Source organism: Thamnophis elegans, chromosome 4 (genome assembly GCF_009769535.1).
Source record: "Thamnophis elegans isolate rThaEle1 chromosome 4, rThaEle1.pri, whole genome shotgun sequence".
Lineage (NCBI taxonomy): Eukaryota > Metazoa > Chordata > Lepidosauria > Squamata > Colubridae > Thamnophis > Thamnophis elegans.
Window position 1 is genome coordinate 12,525,141 of NC_045544.1, and position 18,835 is coordinate 12,543,975.

The following is an 18,835-nucleotide window of genomic DNA, read 5'->3' on the forward strand; positions in this document are numbered from 1 at the left end:
TGTCTTCTTTTCCTTCTTTTTAGTAATTTAAATTCCTTGTAACTGTACTACAGCTCCTCCATCTACATAAAAATGAGTGAAGTACAGGCAATGGTAGAATTCTCTGTGGAGCTCCACAAATTTTATAATGTGGATTTGTTTCAAAGAGGGTGAGTTATTTTTCCTACCATACAATAAATGCTATAAATTCAGATGTTATGACTGCAAAAGTCTTTGTATATAGAGATTTATTGAGTGTTTTAATACAGACTGTATCTTGAGATTAAAAAGTACTTGAGGTATGGATCATACCCAGATAAATATTACTTATATAAGAAAAGCTACATAAGTTTGAATCATCTTTTTGAATTGATAGATGAGAGCGCAATAAAAGGTATGTTAACGTGACATTTGTAACAAATCTATGAGGATTTTAAATTACATGATAAGGAACATAAACAAACCTTGATATTTAGGTTTCTGTGACATTTATAAATATAAATCTAATAAAGTTGTGGCTTAGAGTTTTCTCAAAAGCCTTTAAAGGTTTTTGTTTATGGTTTCTGTTTTTTATGGTTCAGCAGTTTTGTGATCAGTATCTTCATTCCTGATCTTATTTGTGTGCATATTACTATACTTTTTCATGTCCCAACGAAAGGAATTTCTTTATGGCTGTTGTTTTCTTGCAAAATGAAGTAAATATTCATTACATCACACTAAAGCATTGAAAGTTAACATATATTTACATGTCCTTTCCTTGTGTTTGAATGCAGAAATTTCCATGTTAAAATTTATTAGATTCTAAGTATGATTTAGACTTAGTTTGGTGTCGTGGTTAAAAGTACTAGACTAGGAATAGGGAAATTTAAATTCTAATCTTTTCTCAGCAATAAAGGCAGATGAATGACTTTGGACCAGTTAATTTCTTTACGCATAGGAAGAATGTATTAGCAAACCAGTTCTGAAAATGTTTCCAAGAGCACTTGGATGCCCAGAAGCAAGAGTTGATATTAAGGATCAAAACTACAACATAGAAGAATTTCTATACATAGTTTAAAAAAAAATCCTATTTTCGCTTTGCTTCAAAATTACAACCTACCTAAAGGAGGGAACTTATGACCTGGACCTGAAATTCTGTGAACTTATGACTGCACTTTGTGTGCTTGGCAACATAGCTGCATTTGCAGCATCCCATAGTCACGTGACTGGGTTTTATGAAACTTTTACTTTTGGTTTCTGGCAAAATTGTGCCATAGTGAACAATGATTCACTTAACGCACATAGCATTTTTAGCAGCAATCTCTCTACTCTCCATGTGTAAATTGTTGACTTTTGTAATTTTTACATTATTTTTATACCCTCTATAAATCTTATTGAAAACCATATTAGTATAAAGTTGTGGTAAAGTGTTTAAAAGGTGAACATCATGAACAGAATAATTCTAGAAATATCCTTTCTTTCTTGTAGATTCTATCAAATTCGTGCATCTATGAAAATTCCTCCAAGAATACCACACAAAATTGAAGCAAGCTTATTACGTGCAACTAGTAAATATAAATATTTCATTAGTATTTAAGCCTTATTATTACTGTTTAATAGTACTTTTATTAAAAAGTTATCAGCTTATTAATGTTACATTATATATTAAATATTTTTAGTGAGTTGATCTTAATATTTATGAAAAATCTGAGCATATAAACATTTTAAGGCTTCTGAAGAAATGGAGGGAAATAGAGAAAAACAGCCAAAATCCTATTTCAATATAGAAGATTGCTTAGATTTTATTAAAAATTTATAAACCTCAAAGGAATTTTTACAATTATATGAAAGTTACTTTGAATTCACAATGTTTATTTATGTTTTAGACTTTACAAAATTGTTTCATCCACAGTATTCCATTCTGGTAATATTTTAAACTTACTGATTAGTAAGTAAGTTTGAACAATCTTTTTTGATGTCAAAACAGTAAACCATTTAAAATTTGGAACATTTTGAATTGAAAATACTTTGCATGTTTCTAGGATTTCTCTTCAGACCAAATAAAAAATACTAATATATTGCTGAATTTAACAATGGTTTAAGAAAGTCCTAAAAATATTGTGGATACTTGCCATGCTAATGGCATACATTCACACAGACACTTAAACAATGGTTGCATTGATTTTAAAGGTATGCTCACTTTCCTTTTATTAATGTTACTGATTACTGACATCACCGGCTTTATGTATTCTTTGGACTTTTATTCTGGGAAATGGAATTAATTTACAAATATTAAATAAACATGAGGTTAACTAAGCATTCTGTTTCTTAATGCATCAACATGTTTTATGTTTAATGGCTGTATATTAACTATATTATATGATAATGATAAAGAATTTATTACATTATATCTAGTTGTTTGGAAAAAAAGTCTTTAAAAATGTCAGTTATCAGAATAGCAGTAAATTTTGAGCCATGATGAATACTTGCAATTTTCTTGTTTCAGGTGCTGATCTTGCCTTCCCAGCTTCTGTGCATGACAATGTAGTCTGCAGTAAAACATTTCAGATTCTCTACAAAAATGAAGAGGTCTGTGTGAATGATGCAATGATCTTCAAAATTAAAATGCTATTGGATGAAAGAAAGGTAACACTGGCATCTACTTAACTAATAATGGGTGGGTGAGTGGGTGGATAGGTAGGTAGTTAGGTAGATAGATGATATAGTTCTGTATGGCTGATTGCCATATAATGTAGGAAAAACCCTGGTAAATGAAGACTAATCTATTCCAAAATTCTGTGTACGTCAGTAGACAACCAAAACATTCAGGAAGGTCAGAGTCATTAGAAGAATGGGAAGAAGACAAATATTTCAAATTAATAAATTAGCAGTTCAGTGCTGTTTCTGTGCAAAGAAACAAACCAAGATACTACAGAAATTGGGATGCCCTGATGATATCATCCTACCAGCATGGTGTGTGTGTGTATATGTTTGGGGAATAGACAACAGTTTATAATTCACCAGTATATCAAAATCTTGCTGGATCTTTTCAGAGTTATTTGTCAAATTTAATGAAAAAGAATAAGATTAGGATAAGAAATGTGAATTGTTTTTCCACTTTAGAATTTAATTTATTTTCAGGGTTCCTAAGGCAAAGACATTGTAGTCTCTTATTCATAGGTACTATGTGAACTAGTAAAGGACGGGGTGGCTCAATGGCTAAGACACTGAGCTTGTCGATCAGAAAAGTTGGCAGTTCGGCAGTTCGAATCCCTAGTGCCGCATAATGGAGTGACTTCCCGTTACTTGTCCCAGCTTCTACCAACCTAGCAGTTCGAAAGCATGTAAATGCAAGTAGAAAAGTAAGGACCACCTTGGTGGGAAGATAACAGTGTTCTCTGCGCCTTTGGCGTTTAGTCATGCCAGCCACATGACTACAGAGATGTCTTTGGATTGTGCTAGGTCTTTGGCTTTGAAACGGAGATGAGCACTGCCCCTTAGAGTTGGGAATGACTAGCATATATGTGCGAGGGGAACCTTTACCTTTACCTTATGTGAACTAGTGTAGAGACTATTTTCCTAAATGATAACAGAGGAATGTCCAAATGGTTAGAATGGGACCTTCTCTCTGATTCTAAGCATACATGCAGTCCTTCACTTATAACCACAGTTGGTATCAGAGTTTTGAAAACAAAGCAATGCAATCATAAAGTGAGGTGTCAAATGACTGCATCATTTAGCGAGCGCAATATGGGCAATCCCCGTTGCCATTGTTAAGTGACTTTTACTGCTTGCTAGATGAGTACCTATCTCAATCCAAAGCATTCCAGGCTTGGTCCCTCTCAGCTCCAAGCATTAGAAAAGGCAGGGATTACCTCCACCCCCCCCCCCACCTACTTCCTCTCCATTTATACCCCTTTGACCCCTGTAAACACTGCTTTTCGGCAAAATGTCCTACCTCGTGGTAATAACTGGAAAATTATAAATGGCCCTAAGTGCAGACAGGTTGCCAAGTGCCTGAAATAAATCATCTGACTACTGGGGGGTGGGGTGGCTATCCATTGGAAATTCGGACCACATCATAGGTATCTTTGGGGAGGGGGGGATTCAACATAACTTTGGTCACTAAGCAATAAGACATGTCAAGGTCTACCTATATAGTTAATAAAAAACTTCATTGATATAAATAGCATAGATAATCACATTCTCTTTATAAGGTTAAGGAGGAATGTTTGGCTGTGACACAGTCACATTTGTGGGGAGTATGCACCTATTATTTTTTAACTTTGGAAACCTGAAAAGGCAAGATCCAAAAGTGCAAATTGGCCTGTAGAGCATGGCTTCCCAGCTATTTGCTGGGTCCATTCCTTTCATTATCTCTAGAGAATATTTTACCTTTGTAGTCACAGCTCTGTGAGAAGAATTGGGATATTTGGTACATGTCATTTCAGATTCAGTTATCAAGACAATTGTTCGCCTGCCCTTTATTTTTCTTTTGTATTCTCAATTGTTTATCCAATGGGCTGAATTGCCTGCCAGTATTGTCAATATGATACTATCAGCATGGAATGAGAATGACTGGTCCCATGCGATGCATCTTGGTTGTAAATGATTTATGTTCCCTGGCAAATCAGCAAGAAAAAGAAAAAGCAAGAAAAAAAAAACTGGATTACTGAAGCAGAGTAGCGTATATACATACATACATACATACATACATACATACATACATACATACATACACACACACACACATACATATACATATACACATAAAACTTTAAAATACATAAGTCTGTTTTGTACAAATAATAGTGAATTTACTGTGCAGTATTTTATTCATTCAATATTTTAAATTGCACCAGTAATTTAAAAGCATTGTTGTTTCGTTTTCTATCTGCTGCATTGTCGTGCATAGTAACATCTTGTAATAAAGTATTTTAATTTATTGTAAACAATTTGTGACTACATTTGAGCAAATGAAAAGAAATATATAAATATTGTGACTTTCAACACGAGTATGCATGGCAAATCATAGTTTGTGTTACTTATTTAATTTTCCTAGATTGAAGAGTCTCTTAATGAAATGAATTTCCTACTGTCTTTAGATCTGCACTTCACAGATACAGATTATTCGTAAGTTCACAGCTTAGTTACATATTTGTCTTGATATACAATTACATTGAATATTTATATTTTTCAGCTGCAGTTCTATGTCTCTCATCATACACAGTAGTTCTGTGTGCATCAATGTATACATTTTTTATCACTGTTCACGTATTGTAAAGTTGTAAGCACTGAACTCATTCTTGTATTAACCTGCCCTTAATATTGAAAGTCAGTGGTTGTGTATTTTTTATGTATTTTCATTCAAAAATACTTTCTACATTGGGCTATATAAAATGATATAAATTGTAAAAATTATTGTGCTTAAATAAATATATCAAAACTAAATTAAGGATTTTCTAGTTATTAGTTTTGGGATTGCCTTTTTTGGTTATGTTTGAATTTGTTGTTATATACTTTTGTATGTAATGTAAATACAGTTCCACATGTTTTATATTTGATATTACAGTATACTTTATAATTGTGTGTTGGCATATATGATGTCATATTGCTTTCATTGAAGGTAATCTAATGTTATATTTTCTTTACTCTTCCTTATACTTGGTACCTTCTAATCATTTCATCATTATTGTAAGGTCCTCATATTAAACAAATTATCAAATGAGAATGAATACCAAAACTATAGACTTCAGTCATTGCTTTTTATTCTTGGATTCTTAATCCTAGTATTAAATTATTTTTAAAATAATTCATGTTGTATACTTGTTCTTTTAAGCTAATAACATACTTTCCCCCTATTTTTATGCTCTTTTTCATTTAGACCAGAGGACCTGAACACTTTGCAGCTAATTAGTAGCCGAACGCTAAAGTTGCACTTTACTTTACACCGAGGCCTTCATCATTACGTTAATGTTATGTTTGATTACTTTCACCTTTCTGTCATCTCTGTTATAGTGCATGCCTCTTTAGTTGCTCTTCATCAGCCATTGATAAGGTAATGACTATAAATGTTCTGTTTTTCAATATTTTAATGTGATGAAATACATTCCTATTTTGTTGATTTCATTGATAAAAGTTCTTGGGCGGGTAATTAAATAGAGTAGCTACCCTACTAAAATTGTCAGATTGTTAGATTTTTGTAGAGCCAGAATATTGAAATTAGTCAACCTAAACACTAAAAATAATAATTTTAATTATGTTAACTATTGTTATGGGGAAAAAGCATTATAAAAAACAGGATGGCATAATTGTTTCCATTGTCTGAAATATTGTGTTAATTGGTTTCTTTGATGCTTTAGCTAAAAATGGAAACTTAAAACTTAAACTTTCATTTAATAAGCTTGGTTGATTTATATATAATTGATTTATATCTTATTCAGAAATTAGAACTAAATGATTCTCTTAATAAAATGGTCATATCATTTTTTTTAAAAATTCTCCCTTCTCTGTCAGCCCCTTACACTACAGGTTATTCTGTTTAATAAGGTTTCTTGATTTCCAGGATGCCATTTTTAAGAACTGGGGAACCGCCCTATGAAAGACTATTTTGACTAACTCTATTATGTTTCTATAACCCTTTTGACAATTTGAAAACTGGGCAAATACTTCTCAAAAGACTGTTTTTCATTTGAATTTCCAAATACTATCTACATATTTTGGACAGGGTACATTTACTGGTGCCTGTCAAATATCAGTTCTTAATAGCTTTAGCTAGCATGGTCATTTGCAGGGTATTGTGGGTAGTTAATATGTAAGACCCTACTTGCTAGTGTAAATATTTCTCTGGGACAAAAGATATTATCTAAATTGATCATTGTTTGAATATATGATATATTTCTCTTGCATTGAGTGTATTGCTGCAAACTATTTTTTATCTAATATGAAACTGCTTCTAGTAGAAATATAGACATAAGCTATCTGAAGAAAGTATAGTTCTCTGCAAACAACTGAATGTGAAATTATTCCTAAATTAGGTAGTAAAATTACATAGGCTATGTATGGAGTTATAGCTTGAAACATCTTATTATACTTTTTGTTCAGCTTATGAATTTGTATTTATCCTACCAACAGCAAACACTTATGAGTTATGTTTCTGATAGTGTGGCATCCTAAAAGTCCATAGGTATCCTTTGTATTGCTATCCTAGCAGTTTTATTCATTGAAAAGGTTAAATTTGCAGTAGGGCTGTGCAAATCATTTGAAATAAGTGCTTTGCAAAGTGCATTTTTATTTTACCCGTTGAAAAGATTAAACTTTGCAGTAGGGCTATGCAAAGCATTTGAAGTAAGTGCTTTGTAAAGTGCATTTGCAAAGTGCATTTGCATGAACAGCACACTTCTGTTCAAAGAGTTAAAGAAGTTGCATCGTTTGCTAGGTTCATTTAGCTGCTTCAGAGATGTCATCTGCTGCTGGAACAAGAGAGTGCTTGCACAGATAGTGCTTCCACTAGATCATAATGCTGTAATATTCATTATTCATGAAATGCACTTCCTGTTGTTACATTTGTTAAGTTTGTACAAACCCTTGCTTTTTACTTAACTAAGCACATTTGAAAGAGACCTAATTTTGGACCTACAAGCAAAGGAAAGAAAGCAGAACAAACTTATTTGTTTTCTTAATGAAAAATACGATCAACTTCCTTGGTTTTGTTTTTTTTTAGTCTCTGGAATATTTTAATACTCTGTTTTGTTTTTTCTTATACCATTTCAAAATAATAAACATTACAATTGAATTAACTTGTGTATCCTGTCAAATGTGCAAAAATGCATACTTTTTATTTTGGCAAAAAATGGCTTTCTCTACATTGTGATATTCAGATGTAGTTATTTTTTAGATATGCTAGTTGTAACTTTATAATGTGATCATTAGTTTTTCAAAAGTAATTAGCAAAAATAGTTTACATTTAAGCAACTCTTTAGCAATTCGTTCATCTATAAACATCTAAAATATTACAGATAGTCCTGAACTTGCAATGGTACATTTAGTGACCATTCAAAATTACAACAGCACTGAAAAAAGTGACATGATTGTTTTTCACACTTATGACCTTTGCAGCATCTGCATGGTGATATGATCAAAATTCAGATGTTTAGCAACCAAATCATATTTATGATTGTTTCAGTGTCTTGGAGTCATATGATCACCTTTTGGGACCTTCTGACAAACAAAGTCAATAAGGAAGACAGATTGACTTAACAACTGTGTTACTAACTTAACAGCTGTATTGATTCACTTAACAACTGTTACAAAAGTCATAAAATGGTGCAGCATTCACTTAACAATTGTCTTGGTTAGCAACAGAAATTCAGGGCACAATTGTGGCTGTAAGTTGTAAGGACACCTGTATTTACAATAATTTAAATAATGTTTAATTTTATACATTTATCATATTCTGTGCAGTATAATGGCCTTATACAATAGTTGCAACAAATACTAAACTAGTTTTAATTTTCTACTATTGATTTTTCCTGCACACTTTGCACTTTTGCATTTGTTTTGATGTTTAATTCTGCCTTCATTTATTTTTAGCTTTCCTCGCCCTATAAAGAATACTTGGTTAAACAGAAATGCACCAGCGCAGAGCAGGGATTCTGTGATTCCTTCTCTTGAAAGTGTTGTCTTTGGCAACAATTACACCAAGCAATTATCAGCTGATGTAAGATTGGAATTATTTTGTCTTCTTCATAGATTGAACAGTACAAACTATTTACAGAATAATTTTCTAAGAAGCAAAACATTACATGGAATAGATATTGACAAATATCTGCTATATTAAAATATTGCTTACTAGAAATACTGGTCATGATGCTATGTAATAGATATTTTTTTGTTGATTTATTTGAGAAATCTATCCTAAAAAGTAAACTTTTTTTTTTAAAAAAATCAGTGAACTGTAATACTGTATAAGATTTCCAGAATTAGGACATGTTCATAGGAAGCCTTCTTTCCTCCCTCCCTCCCTCTACTCTGGAATGCCCTTTGTGTGTGTATATGTTTGTGGATAGGTGAGGGTGGAAAGCTTATATAAAAAGAATGCCTTGGGTAATATCTTAAGCATTGTCTTTAAACTTGAAATAAAGTGTTGATGTTTCCTTATGACTTATAAATTATAAATCCATTTTTAGGGTTGCAGTTTTGTAATAGCAGAACCTTTCTTGAATCATGCTTACAGTCTTCACCATACACTTTGTGCCAGTTTGCTGTTCGCTTTCAAAGGATTACACAGTTATTTTACCAATTTATCGAATGAACTGCCTTCCTGTCACAAATTAGATGCAGGTATGTCAAAATATTTTTCCTTTGATGGCAAAGCCTATAGGCCACTGTACTGCTAAGATATGCCTTAGGAAATAGATAATACAATAAAAAATGCTGCCCATGGAGTTAATTATATAGTTTACTTTTTTTATTAAATATTTTGACATTTCTTCAAAATCTGACATTTACCCTATTTTCTCATACAATATGTCAGAACACCGACATATTTATACTAAGTAGATATTAATATTGTATATATTATATATATCCTGTGCTCATTAAAATAAACTACAATTACTGCAAAACATTTTATTTCAAATGTATTTGCATTAATAACAATAAGAATTAAAAGCTGAAATTTCCTACACAATATAATAGGATATACAGTTTTCTTTCAAATGAAGGGCTTATCCTTCTTTCTGTCATATGATAATGGTGATTTAGAATCCCTTAACACTGTATATTGTATACAGTGTGATATAATATTGCATAACTTTGATATTACTAATACAGGATAAGCCTAGGATTTAGAGACATGGAGATAAATACATAGTCACTATTAAGACTTGTACAGGTAGTTCTAGACTTGCAACCATTTGTTTAATGACCATTCAAAGCTATGGTGATAAAAAAAAAGTTTTATGACCAGTTCTTACAGCTTATGTCTGTCATAGCATCTCTGCAGTCACAGGATCAAATTTCGGGCCCTTGGTAACTGGCATGTATTTACAATGGTTGTAACAACCCAGGTCATGTGATCAGCATTTGCTACCTTCACAGGAGATTTCAGATAAGCAAAGTCAGTGAGGGAAGCTAGATTCGTTTAATAATGTGATTTGCTTAGCAACCATAGCAAAAAAGTGCTAAAATTGGGCACAACTGACATCACAACCACATTGCTTAATGACTGAGGTCCTGGTCCCAGTTACAAGACAAGGACTGCCTGTACATTTCTTGTTCATCCCATCTCTCCTACAATTCAAGAGTCTGAGTTTGATTGGAAACCGAAAAATAAAATAGATTCACTTTAACCAACTATTTAAAAAACGAGACAGGAGTATCTGATTTTTAACATGATAATCATTGTGTGCGCTCCTTAGCAGTAGCCGCAATAGCAAGTTAGTCTTTGTTGATATAATAGTTAAAATAACAAAGACATACCCAGTTGTATTTGCAGTGGTATATGCATCTACAGTATAAGTATATGCATCTACAGTATAAAGCTACTAGTGCTTTTTGGAACATCAGTTATTAAAGATTTAATGTAGTTAACAGAATTAGAAAGTTAGCAGCTGTGTTGACATTCAATATTATGCTACATTTTTGGACAATCTAGTTTACCATGAATGAGCTGCATGTTGGTTTATGCTTGTCTCTGTTTGCTGACATAACAGCTGGGGTCACACTGTCTTTCCTACTGAATAAGGGCTACAAATAAATCAATTACTATCTTGAAAAAAAATCAACTTTAAAATAGAGAGTTTTTAATACATTATGCTTTTATTGCTGATATTTCTCTATTTAATATTTTATTTAGATTTTTAGATTTATTTATAAAGTAGATTGAAGCCAGAACACTTAGAAACCATATCCCCAGTGAGTTCTAACCATGCTTCTAAATTTCACTGGTGTGATTTTAAGGAACTTCAGAAATGAGAAAATGCTAGCGTGGCTCTGTATAGTAATTAAACATGTTTATGATGTTTTAGCTAAGAAAATCTATTTTTGCCATTTTGATGTGGAAAATGATACAGAAATCCAAGGACCCAGATATGGACAAAATAATATGCCTTCTATTCTTGGTTAATTTATCTGATCATGCTCCTGGAAGGGTTAGCATGTACAGAATATTATATTTATAACAGGTTTATGCATAGATGTAAAGGCTGATCATAACAAACTAGTAATCTCCATAAATCTAGTTTCATACGCAAAAGCATATAGATACAGCTAAAATCTATTATTGTACATTAAGACTCCAGCAATTATCCACAGACAGTTGAATCTGACACGGAAAAATATTTCAGAGAGAACATGGAAACATACTATATTTATTAGTACCTTCTTCAAAAAGCCACAAGTTTTCTTGGATTTACACTGCAGCCACCTCATCCTAAAAAAATGTTTATTTTAGTTGAGGAATCAAGATTTAACCAAATCCTTATATTCTGTGGTCATCTACATAACAAAGGCATGGCTTCTTTAAGCTGTCAGCAAATGCAGTAGCATGCACCTATTTTCTCTGAAGCATTTTTTCCACTGAAGATGCAAATCCCTTCACCTTCCTAGACTATAAATTGTTGTCCTCATCTAACATTTCATTAGAATAGCAAAATATACCCTGGAATTGATACATAAATTGGGATATAACATTTGGTTGTGTTAATAAAATCCTTGTATTCTGTAATGAATTGTTTCTGTGCATTATACACAATAATACTGTGTAAGGTGATATATTTTTATCATATAGTTGTAAATACATTTATCTAGTTTTATGAATTATTTAAGGAAAATATCTAAATATTTTTCTTAAGATTAAACGTTATGTTTCAATAATAGTTACCCCACAGAAAATTATTTAAATGAACCCACTCTAATCTTTTCAGGAATTAAATGGAACCCATGAGTCAGCCAATTATTGTTTTTTTTTAAAGGTTTAGAATTGAAAAGAGGATTTTTCAATACATTATGCTTTATTTCTGGGATTTTCTGTAGATAATATTATATTTTGATTTTTAGGTTCATTTATTCAATATTTTAATTTGGCCTATGCATATGAAAAAAAACATGTCATGTCTAGGACATTTACTGCGTTGATGCTGTGTACTAATATTACTAACATGAACTTATAAAACTTATTGCTAAACATACGGAGTTCAAATCAAAGTTGCATGTATGTAAGTTTGGATGAGATACTGGCTTACTTACCTGCAATGTGCATTCAGATTATAAACAAAAATGAGGTATTTTGGATTATTATCATAAAATAATGGGTATTTGTTATACACTATCTAGAATTTTGATTCAAATGGGATTCTAGCAAAAAGAATCTGAAAACATTGTTTTTTAAAAAATTGCCTTGCATTGTATACTTTTCTTTTTGCCTTCTGTTTTCTTATTTTTCTGATGTACATTTTATTTTCATAATTGGCTTTGGGTGGGGTCTTACAAAAAGAGAGAAGTTTGGAACAAATCATGTTCCACCATAATATATTTAAATAACAAAAATTGTGAGCATTTGAACAATTTTGCATTAACAGATTAAACTCCATACAAATTATAAGACCAAGGCGGCCATAATGTACATCATCAACTCCAGATCTAGAAATCTACTAAATTCTATTCTTTAATTTTCTTATCTAATTTCACTAATTAGTAGGCAAATTATAAGCTTTCTTATTAACTTTAAAGCTAATAATAATAATAGTAATAATAAGCAGAAATGGAAGAGTGTAGTAACTAGTCATGTGTACAATCCCTATAACTAGCCAAGTCCAGCATGCAGGTCCTTTATGAACGTCTTCTCAGAAGAAAATATCTACGAATCCAGGGAGACGCCTATCTAGGTATGTTCTTTAAAAAGTGGAGGATTTATTATAGTAAAATTATATTACTGTTTATAAATAATACCTATTATTTCATGTTTACAGAAATTCAAAGAGCCTTAAACAGCAATTCAACCCAAGGGGCAAAGGATTAATTACTATAATAAATATATAAATTAAGGCTCTGTCCAGCTTTGTCTGAAGTTACAGTATTGATGAAATGTGATACTTTCACTGGAAGTTCAGTTTCTCCTACCTATTTGTCCTTCTGATAGCATGCTGTGTAATAATATCTGGTTCTACTTCCAAGCATGAGATAAAATAATAATACAGGCTTATGCTATAAGTGCAAATATTCAGTGAGTTGAATTCAGATTCCCCATACATGAAATTCTGATCCCAGGATGTTCTGATAAAAAAGAAAAGGGCAGGAGGATTTGGAGATAATACTCTTCTAAACAGCATATGCTAGAAATATCAAAGGAAAAAATAAAATCAAATAGCCACTACATCCCCTTTAGTAGGAGCGTCCATTGAACTGGAATGTCTTCCATCAAAGCAATACTGATGGCAAAAGCATTTCTGTTCATGAAAAAAGATCCAATTCAATGTACTCTTTTGGATATTATTTGGAATCCCATAATTGCTTTTATATACAATGCATTTAGAAAGTATTCAGATTCCTTTTGACTTTGTCAATTTTGTTATGCTGTAGTTGTTGCAATTCTTTCCCCCCCCCTCATTAATCTACACTCAGTACCCCATAATGACAAAGTAAAAACAGAATTTTAGAAATGTCTATATATTTATTGAAAAAAAACCTGAAATATCACGTTGGCATAAATATTCAGAGCCTTCAGTCAATACTTCGTTGAAGCACTTTTGGCAGCAATTATAGCCTCAAGTCTTTTGGGGTATGACACGACAAACTTTTCATACCTGGATTGGGGAATTTTCTGCCATTCTTCCTTGCAAATCCTCTCAAGCTCTGTCAGATTGGATGGCAATCATTGGTGGACAGTCATTTTCAGGTCCCCCTCCAGAGATGTTCAATAGAGTTCAGGTCAGGGCTCTGGCTTGGTCACTCTAGAACATTCACAGAGTTGCCCCTAAGCCAGTGATGGTGAACCTATGGCACGCGTGCCACAGGTGGCACGCGGAGCCATTTGTCAGGGCACGTGAGGCACTGCCCTGTTAGCTAGCCAGCGCGCATGTGCGCGCTGGCCAGCTAAGTTCATCCTTTTTTAGAAGCCATTTTTTGCCCTCTCCAGGCTCCAGAGGCACTCTGGAGGCTTCATGAGCTTCCCTGAAGCCCCCGGAGCACAAAAAAACGGCCCTATGGGCAAACCAGAAGTTTGGAACAGACTTCCGGTTTGCTCAGAGGGTTGTTTTGACTGCTCCGAAGGCTTCAGGGAAGCCTCCTGAAGGTCCCTGAAGCCTTGGGAGTGCACAAAACAACCCTCCAAGCAAATTGGAAGTGACTTCCGGTTTGCTCGGAGGGTCGTTTTGACTGCTCCGGAGGCTTCAGGGAAGCCTTCTGAAGGTCCCTGAAGCCTCCAGAGGGTTTTTTGGGGGGGGCTGTTTTCACCCTCCCCAGGGTCCTATAAAGCTTCTGGAGCCTGGGGAAGGCGAAAAAAGCATGCAAAAAATGGGGGGGGGGCACACCTGTAGTGCGGGCATGTGCACTGGGGGGGGGTGTCACACATTGCATTATGGGTGCAGCACGCCTGCACACACCCCCCCCCGCGCCCCCCCCCCCCCCACTTATGGCACGCGAGCCAAAAAATGTTCGCCATCGCTGCCCTAAGCTATTCCTGTGTTTCTTGGCCAGGTGCTTAGAATCGTTGTCATGTTAGAAAGTGACTTTCTTGTACATTTTAAACTTCTTAATTAGAAAGCTAAAGGAAAAATGTGTCCTTGATTGTCTTAAATTACAGAAAGCCAAAAAACCTTTTAACTGAATTGTAGTTCTATGTTAGTCTGCTTAGGAACATAATTTTACTTTAAGATACAATCCATTTTGCTGTAAGTAGAAAAAGCACTGCATTTTTTGGTATCTGTTTGCCATAAATTGGAATAATCACTGGGATGAGTATCCTAATTTGTTGTTTCAACTGGCTCTAGCTGTTTCAAAAATAAAATAATTATTCAGCAAATTCTTAAATTTGTACCATACGTTCCTTTAGAAATAGCATCTGCAGCAAACTAATGACATCAGTATGACAACACATGCCATGATGTGACAACATCATCCAAATTCCTTGGCCACATACTTTCATCGTGACATCTAACAAATAGATAAATCATATGCATTTGAACGCCGATGTGACACAGATTTCATTATTTTTCCTCATTCTCCTGAAGATGTTGGTGCTCCTTAGCCTAGTTGCCTGCAGGACTTCCTAACATTTTGATATCATCTCCTCTGACTCAGTTGCTATATCTTGAAGGAATTCACATGCATATTGAAGGAAGCATGCCACTGTAAATCATTAATTCCATATGATTTGTAACATGGATTATGGCTCTGTTGATTCATAGTTTAAAATGAGCCCATTCCTCCACATTTTACATATAATACATGCTCTGTACTTTTGTCTTGAAATTACTACCTTAAAACGTATGTTAATACATAGCATAATTTACTAGTATGGAACATACATGATATGCAAGAAGCTATGAAACTGGTCAAAGGCAACTTAACAATGCTTGTCTAGGTGCTTACTTAGAAACCAGGATAGGGTAGATTCTAGGTCTGCCTTAGGCATGAAAGCCAGCTGGGTCACTTTGGACCAGTCATGCTTTCTCAGGAGAAAATACAAGGCTGGATTATTAAGTATGTTTGCCACCTTGAGTTATATATTAGAAAGGTGGAAGAGTAAAAAAAAACTAATAATAAAATGAAAGCAACAACTTAATTGCACTTTTTCCAGCCTTCTTGAACAGACACACACAACTGAACCCAGTGAAGAATCAACATGAAAAGCTTGAGAGCAACATAAATATACTTCTCAGGCTGTTAGTTGGAAGCTTTTCTCCAAAGTGTAGTTTAATGTTCACTTTTCCAATTGGCAACCTAAGAGAAAATGCACAACATGAAAATATAGAGGAACATTACATTACAAACACCAATTACCTCCCAAAGACCCGTTAGATCACACAGGGTCGGCCTCCTCCGGGTTCCGTCCACCAGCCAATGCCACCTGGCTACTACCCAGGGGAGGGCCTTCTCTGTGGCAGCTCCGGCCCTTTGGAACGAACTCCCCACGGAGATTCGGACCATCACCTCTCTCCAGGTCTTCCGGAAGGCCGTCAAAACCTGGCTGTGCCGGCAGGCCTGGGGTTGATGAGTTCCCCTCCCCTCTCGACTTGTGTGGTTGTATGATTCTTGTTTATTTTAATCACGTGTATTGTGTTTTATGTTCCCTTTTTCCCCCCTTGAGTTGTTCGCCGCCCTGAGTCCCTCCCGGAGAAGGGCGGCATACAAATAAACTAAATCTAAATCTGAAATCTAAATCAAGGTGGCGCAGTGGTTAAATGCAGCACTGCAGGCTACTGCTAGATCAGCAGGTCAGCGGTTCAAATCTCACCGGCTCAGGGTTGACTCAGCCTTCCATCCTTCCGAGGTGGGTAAAATGAGGACCCAGATTGTTGGGGGCAATATGCTGACTCTCTGTAAACCGCTTAGAGAGGCCTGAAAGGCCTATGAAGCGGTATATAAGTCTACTGCTATTGCTATCTAACAACTTCCCCAAGTGAATAATTAAAAATCAAATGAAAGCTACTTATATGGACAGCAATATATGATGGCTCTGGCTCACACTAAATGACCTCTTTCCCCCTCTTTTATCCCACTCAAGTCAATGTCAACAATGTAAACCTGCTCTTGTTGTTTTTGATTAACACAGACTCTAAACTTCATAGCTTGGGGAAATTTACAGAAAACACAAGGCAATTATGGGACATCAGAACATTTTGTTCTATGCTTGTGACAAAATTCTGGTTTATTGGAAAATTTGGACCGAGCTCTGGATGGTAAAAGACTTGCTTCAAGTTCAGATCTTTCTGCCCATTCCTGGAACTTAAGAATTGACCGAGTTTGTGTAAACACTTAATTGAGCCTATAAAACTCTTTATATTCTGGGCCAAAACAAAGGAATGCTACATTTCAGAAAAATGAAGGGTGAATGCTAACTTTATTCTGTCCCTACTAGGGTCTCATGTCAAACTCCCAATATTTAGCAGTTAGAGGCACTTTTAGCAGAATGCAGTGGTGGTACCTTCAATAGAACAGTAAGCCTTGGAAAAATACATTCTCTCCTATGCAGACCATTACCTTATCCTCAAATTATACTCTGGATCTGTAGAAGAATCTCCAGAGCATTTTTGACAAGGAAATGCTAATAAAATACCTCCCATGTTGCAATTTTAATTGATCTATAAAAACCTTTGTTTCAAAATTTAAATAGCTACCTTAGAAAAACTTGCTCTGTTTTTGGAAAATTATTTCACTTTTTTTTAAAAAAACAAAACAAAGTTTATGCTGTTACATCTTTTTGTATCTTAATATTTTGTCCAAATGTTCTTTATTTTCTCATGAAACATTACCAATTCAACCCTTACGAAAATTTCAAAGGCTTTTAAGGAAGTAAATGCTTCAAATTTATAGATATGTCCAAAATACTTTTAAGTAATATCATAGTTTAAAGACATTTTTATGAATACGTCTTTTAAAAAATTCTATGTAAACTAATATAGGCGTTGTGTGGAATGATGTAAGTTTTAAGATAAGTCTTCAAATCAAGCTTGATTCCCAGTGATTTCAAGAATTGATTTGCAATTCCCAATACTGCCTACAGCATTGGTATTTCCAGGAGCTTTCCCATCCAGATGGTAACCATATCTAGCCCTGTATAGTTTCTGAGATGAGCTAAATTTGGTTATTGGTCTTTGCTTTCCAACTCCAAAATAGGTCATCTTAATCCTAGTTACACAATTTTAAAAGATAGTTGTGAGAATGTTTGGTTAGAAAAAGATTTAAGCTATATTTCATTTGAGAACAAATACATCTGCAGCATAATTAATCTGAAAAATGCTCTAATATAGGGGTATCAAACTCAAGGCCAGGGCGCCGGATCCGCCTCGCAGGGTGCTTGGAACTGACCCGCAGTGCCATCCTGGAAACAGCCCATTTTCACTGGCAGAGCTCTCAGGCCAACACAGGCACCCCTGACATGAGTGACATGTAGCTGGCCATTCCCACTTGGCCTTGCAAGGTCAAACACAACGCTGATGCGGCCCTCAATGAAATAGTTTGACCCCCCTGTTCTAATAGATTTAAATTGATAGATATTTTTATCAATGAGGCTAATGAATTAGTTTAAAAACCTTAGCAATTAACTTTACATATATATATGAAAGTGCTTTACAATTTCTGAATTTTTTCATTTGGTTCAGTCACTTAGGAGTTTTGATTTATGAATGTAACAATTTGTGACCAGAAATCTGGTCTCAATTGCGATAATCTCAAGGACTAGCTGTAAGAGATTTTTTATTCTGAATAAATTTAATTTAATAGCTTCTATCTTGAGTTACATGGACAGAAGGGGTTCCAGCAGAGACAATTGCTGACCAAAGTGGAGCAACAATTTTTGCCAATTCCTTCTGCGTATGTCAGACTACTGACTACATAGTTTAAGGCAGCCATCTTAAGAGAGAAGGAACAAATTTTCAGGTGGCGGGGGAGGAGAATCCCAGAAAATGACAACCTATTGCTTATGAGGGCATATGATAAATGGAATTCCAAAATAATGTTTGTTAAACTTTTCCATTAGCTTCTATGTATATTCCTTATTCCCCAACCCAGTTTCTGACATTTTAAAAATACAACCACCCTATTTAGATTTTCAGTACACATTCTTCCGAACTTGTTTTTCTAGTGATGATTTTCATGAGCTCATGTTTGTGTCAATCTTAATAAAATTTCAACATTTCATCTTAATGCATTGTAC

At 34.3% G+C, this 18,835-nt stretch overlaps 1 protein-coding gene across 2 annotated transcripts in view; it reads left to right on the forward strand.

Annotated features, from left to right (window-relative positions):
- FAM135A (family with sequence similarity 135 member A) overlaps nucleotides 1-18,835 on the forward strand; it is a 50,852-nt gene that overhangs the window by 12,503 nt on the left and 19,514 nt on the right. For both annotated transcript variants that reach the window (XM_032214995.1, XM_032214997.1), the window contains exons 3-10: nucleotides 24-149; nucleotides 1,447-1,526; nucleotides 2,465-2,604; nucleotides 5,021-5,091; nucleotides 5,843-6,016; nucleotides 8,551-8,677; nucleotides 9,147-9,300; nucleotides 12,768-12,845. In XM_032214995.1, coding sequence (XP_032070886.1) covers nucleotides 73-149; nucleotides 1,447-1,526; nucleotides 2,465-2,604; nucleotides 5,021-5,091; nucleotides 5,843-6,016; nucleotides 8,551-8,677; nucleotides 9,147-9,300; nucleotides 12,768-12,845 — 901 coding nt within the window. In that variant the 5' untranslated portion in view covers nucleotides 24-72. The remainder of the gene's footprint in view (nucleotides 1-23; nucleotides 150-1,446; nucleotides 1,527-2,464; nucleotides 2,605-5,020; nucleotides 5,092-5,842; nucleotides 6,017-8,550; nucleotides 8,678-9,146; nucleotides 9,301-12,767; nucleotides 12,846-18,835) is intronic.